General features: G+C 38.1%; 1 long non-coding RNA gene and 1 gene segment (V, D, J or C); one reads left to right on the top strand and one right to left on the bottom strand.

The window, feature by feature from the left end:
* Nucleotides 1-1,861: 1,861 nt before the first annotated feature.
* On the bottom strand, nt 1,862-3,066 carry LOC123966389. Its single transcript, XR_006823970.1, has 2 exons — nt 2,794-3,066; nt 1,862-2,376 (listed from the first exon to the last, which is right to left on the bottom strand). It is a non-coding gene; the product is annotated as an uncharacterized LOC123966389 (long non-coding RNA).
* A 197-nt stretch (nt 3,067-3,263) lies between these two features.
* LOC123966388 lies at nt 3,264-3,812 on the top strand. The segment is given in 2 exon segments: nt 3,264-3,319; nt 3,427-3,812. Coding segments are annotated over 2 exon segments (333 nt in total).
* The last annotated feature ends 1,544 nt before the right edge of the window (nt 3,813-5,356 follow it).

Genomic DNA, 5,356 nt, shown 5'->3' with positions numbered 1-5,356 from the left:
GGGGCGCAGCACCGTCAGGGTGGGACGGACATCACCTAGGAGACACCAATCAGCTTAGAGGACACCTTTACTGTGTGAGAGCTGATTTTCTCCTTTAAGGAGTTTCTGTCAGATGGTTTTTCTGCTCCACCAGTCACTCACTCACACATTGTTTCACTTCCCTTTAAGAAGCCTCTCATGCAAATCAGCACAGAGAGAATCATCATACAGAATGACCTGAAATATATCAAACTAATTGACAATAAATCAAATGTTCTTCATCCAGATTTCAATCATTACGTGGAGAAAGTGAATTTTATTTAATCATCCATCCATCATCAACCGCTTATCCTGCGTACAGGGTCGCGGGGTTGTATTTAATCACAACTAAAGTTATTATTGTTATTATTTATCTGTTCTCCACTTCAAGCTGTTTGAATTTCAGTGTGAGTAATGTGTAAAGAAATGTTTAGTAAAGCTGCTGGTAAATGAGGAGAAATAAAACCCAATCACTGAAACAAACTAAATATATTTATCTCCATCAAACATTCAAAGGCAGAATTTAAAATATCAATAAAAGTCAACCACAGTGAGAAAAACACATTGAGCTGCACTACAAAAAACCCTCACTGTAGACTTTTTCAGGCAGAACTAAAGCTACAACCTCTCAAGATACAACTTAACCATTAAAGATAGAAATCATTTTCCCTTTTGCTAATATGTAATATATTCATTGCAATGAGTTGAGGTTTTTTTTGGTGAAGGGAACTTTGTTTCCTAGTGCAAAATATTCGATTAAACATTATACATTAATATGGACATTCAAAAGGTTTTTTTGCATGCTGAATATAAAAGAAAAAAACAACAACTTAATAAAAGTTTGTTAAATGTTTGACTTACTTCCAACATCCAGTCTGGTTCCTCCACCGAACGTGTCCCACAGTGATACAAACTCATTGAGCCACCGTACAAAAACCTCTCACTGTAGAGAGACACGGCTCTCTGACTTTGACACAAACAAACTCACCAAAAATAGTCTCTGATTGTAATATTTTATCAGCTGAAATGTAAAATTAAGACAGTCACACAAATTTCCAGAATGGATGTTTTAGTTAGATATATTAATGTTAAATTCAATTTCTATATTTGTTCTTTGGCAATTTAGGCAGAAGATATTTTGAAACAAAATATGTCTTGTAGCATGAAACCAAAATCATGTAAAAAAGATTTTAAACCATTTCAGATGAATACTCTGATAAACTGATTGATCCACTGATAAACAGCATCATCAGAGTAATCCAAGACAGAAAAAGACAGAACCAGAGAGAGAGAGAGAGAGAGAGAGAGCAGATGTGAAGTTTTCATGAATTTGTATAAAACTTTTTAGTCTCTGCCTTATTGATCAACAATAAAGAGCATAACAACACGCAGTAAATATTCAATAAATTACAAATGAGAGTTAAAGATTGCCAGATTTTGAGACATATGTAAAAGAAGTGTTTCTTTTCTCATCTGCTGAGCTCAGTAACCTTGGCATAAGGCAGGCATCACTGCTGAACCATGGCAACAAACAGGTTTCACTACAAATTTAAAGAAGTTAAAATGACATTTTGTTTCTGTGATGCATTCATGTTTAAAAGTTCAGTGTGTAAGTTTTAGTAGCATCTCGTGGTGAGGGTGGCGGTTTGCAACCAACGGCTCACTGTGCATTCACGTGCTCCTCGGATGGTCCCAGTTGTGAAGTCGTTCTTCCGACTTCTGGTGTGTTCATGCGCTTTTATGTCGGAATGTGGAATCAACATGGACGCTACTACAAAGATGTGTTAGATTAGCATTATCAGAGAAATTTAATTTCTAAATCCAACAACAAAAAGGCTGTGAAAACTTTCAACACATGGTCCTCTTTTAATATGTATATATGATACAGACTACCCCTGGCAAAGTTTTTATTAATTGTGTCTTCTTATATTTGTACGCTGTTTTCTATACTTTTTTATGTACTTTATTCTTCTTTTTGCAATAAAGGAAATTGAAAATAAATCCAATTATTTCAATACCACATGAATGCACCATCAGTCACCGCTCAGCCCTTCTTTTCCAAGCATGCAGGAGAAGCTACAGTGGCCAACACGTTAGGTCGGCTCTTGGGTTAAATAATATGTGTGGTCCTCCATTTGTCCAAATTTCACTTCTCTTCTAATAAACCATAAGACTACTACTACTACTACTACTACTAATGTTACTTGTTGTTGTTCTTCTTCTGCTTGTTTTTCAGATGTAATCAATGTAGTGACGAAACACAGTCTGTAGAGCAGTTTCTCCGTTTGGGCTACTGTAAAAACATGGCGACTTCTATGTAAGAGGACCCTCGGTGTAGATAGATAGAAATGGCTCATTCTAAGGTGATAAAAACATAACGGTTCATTATGTAAGGTCTTTATACACTACTGAAAACATAGTTATGGATATTATATTGCATTTCTGTCAAAAGATCCTCCTAAATATTGTACACTGAACCTTTAATAAGTAAATGACAAACATGTAAGGTTGAAAAAATACATTTTACAATAATCTTCACATAGATCAATTAAAACATGTGAAAAATACTTTTTTTGTCAGACCGAAAACATGATATCTTGAAACTGCTGAAATTTAATTCTTGTGATACAAAACTGGTTAATTGAAGAAGATTTTAATCTGTTGGAGGACATAATGTAGCGCATTCAAGAATCATTGCAACAGCTAAAATACAGCAATGTCTACAGTTATGAAATTAAATTAACTTTGGTTATTAAAAGAGTCAAATTTACTTACAGTTAACATCCAGTCTGGGTTCACTGACAGCAAATCAAGTGCAAATGAAGCATTAAAATTCACACATCAGTATCAAGGTGTTTCCACAGCACAGCAAGTGACTGACAGTTCTTTGTAACCTCTACCTGTTACCTGTTCTGGTACTGACACAGCATTAGAATTGGAATGTGCAATAACTCCATTAGAAAAAACAGAAGCAGTCATCTTACAAATTTTTATACAGAGCAGTAACAATGGTGCTAAAAAGATAATTTGTGCTGGTAGAAGTTGGTTTGTTATGTATATGATGACTATATTTCACATACAAGTCCCTGTTGAAGTCAGTCAGAGCATTTCCATAGAGAGCCACTTTGCATCAGCAGCACCATGCTCCAGTGCTCTGGGAGAGTTTATAGTCCTGAGAGTTGAACACTGGATGACTGACAGCTGTCCTTCATGACAACAGAAGCCACAGAAATCCTCCTCATCAAAAACATGACTTTGATCTGCGTCCTCATCTGGACTCTCCTCTGCTGCTGCTTCACAGGTAAAGTCCAGAGAATCAAACTCCTCTCCTCTATGAACATCCGTCCCTCTGAAATGAAGCCCACAAAACCATGACGCTGCTTTATGTTTTTGTCTCTGTATCCTCAGAGTCCAGAGGCCAGGTCACAGTGACTCAGCCTGGAGCAGTGAGCTCTGCTCTGGGAGGCTCCGTCTCCATCAGATGTACGACCAGTCAGGATGTTTACTATAGCAGCCCAAACCACTATTTAGCCTGGTACCAACTGAGAGATGGAGAAACTCCTAAACTCCTCATTCATCGTGCTAGCACTCGAGAATCAGGGATTCCAGGTCGTTTTACAGGCAGTGGATCAAACTCTGACTTCACTCTGACCATCAGTGGAGTCCAGACTGAAGATGCAGCAGTTTAATACTGTCAGAGTCGACACTATATCAACAGTCAGTATGTGTTCACACAGTGAAAAAGCGTCATACAAAAACCTCCCTCAGTCAGACTGAATGGAAACTGAACTGACTGCTGCAGCTAGAAGCTACTGCAGAGACTGATACACTTCACTGAGGTCACACACACACACACACACACACACACAAACACACACAAACACACACACACGCACATACTCAACACATACAAAATTTCATTAAGTGGACTGAAAATGTCACCATTGTTCCTTTAACAGCTATTGTGCTTGGCCATGACCTTTGACCTCTATCTCATTCTGGCTCCAGTGTTCACGACCAACTGGAAGCCGGTGTAGTGAGAGGAGCGGCGATCTGCACATGTGCCTCACCAGCACTTTGGGAGCCACAGAGACCGTGTATTGTGTTGCATATTTTTCGCTGAATATCTTGTTAATTAATTTACTTTACATAACAAACCCCATATCATCTCTGATAGAATGAAAGATCGCTTTAAGTTGTTAAACACCTTTTTTTGTTACTAATTTGAAATAAATACATTAACTTGACGTGTTTTGGGTCACCCGTGGTTTTTTCCACCCGGTTTATTTCTCTTTGTTAGTCCCACGCCCCTAGACAAGCCGGGGATGTGACAGTTGTGTAAAGAACAGCTAAATATCAATTGGAATTATTAAAAAATCATGAATCACGGACGTCATATGACTACATCTACACATAACTATTACTGAATACAAAACATTTTTTTATATGCAACAAAAAATTCAACAAATACATTGACATTTAAAGTTCTTTCTTGACCTTGGAATCAGAAATACAATCTCAGCACAAACTCTCTCCACTTAATGTTGTCAGTCTCAGAACTATGTTGGGGAATACAACATTGGCTCTATTGTCTCTGGAGACAGGAGCTAACACAAGAAGAATGTACAAATCCTTATTACTGTGGCAAATAACAGCTACAACTTTACAATGGAGGAAACTGTAGTAAATTTTACATTCAGCAACCGCGTTATTGGACTTTGTGGTCCAGCAATGTCATACTGTACAAAATGAACGTGTGTATCATAGAATGACACAGATATAAACAAGAAACAGCGATCTCTAAATTTCCTTTGGAATCTTCCATACAATATTCGTTCAACTTTTCAAATTTGTTTCAATGCCACATGTGTTACCATAAAAACATTTAAGAATAACTCAATTGATGACAGCAAATCAAGTGTTGAATGAATGTCTCTGCATCCTCAGAGTCCAGAGGCCAGGTCACAGTGACTCAGCCTGGAGCAGTGAGCTCTGCTCTGGGAGGCTCCGTCTCCATCAGATGTAGGACCAGTCAGAATGTTTTTGGTGGGAGCTATTTAGCCTGGTACCAACAGAGAGATGGAGAAACTCCCAAAGTCCTCATTTACTATGCTAGCACTCGAGCATCAGGGATTCCAGATCGTTTTACAGGCAGTGGATCAAACTCTGACTTCACTCTGACCATCAGTGGAGTCCAGACTGAAGATGCAGCAGTTTACTACTGTCAGAGTAATCACTATATCAACAGTCAGCATGTGTTCACACAGTGAAAAAGCGTCGTACAAAAACCTCCCTCAGTCAGACTGAACGGAAACTGAACTGACTGCTGCAGCTGGAA

Source organism: Micropterus dolomieu, unplaced genomic scaffold (genome assembly GCF_021292245.1).
Source record: "Micropterus dolomieu isolate WLL.071019.BEF.003 ecotype Adirondacks unplaced genomic scaffold, ASM2129224v1 contig_13326, whole genome shotgun sequence".
Lineage (NCBI taxonomy): Eukaryota > Metazoa > Chordata > Actinopteri > Centrarchiformes > Centrarchidae > Micropterus > Micropterus dolomieu.
Note: the sequence above shows the minus strand (reverse complement) of the source record. Positions and strands in the feature narration are given on the sequence as shown.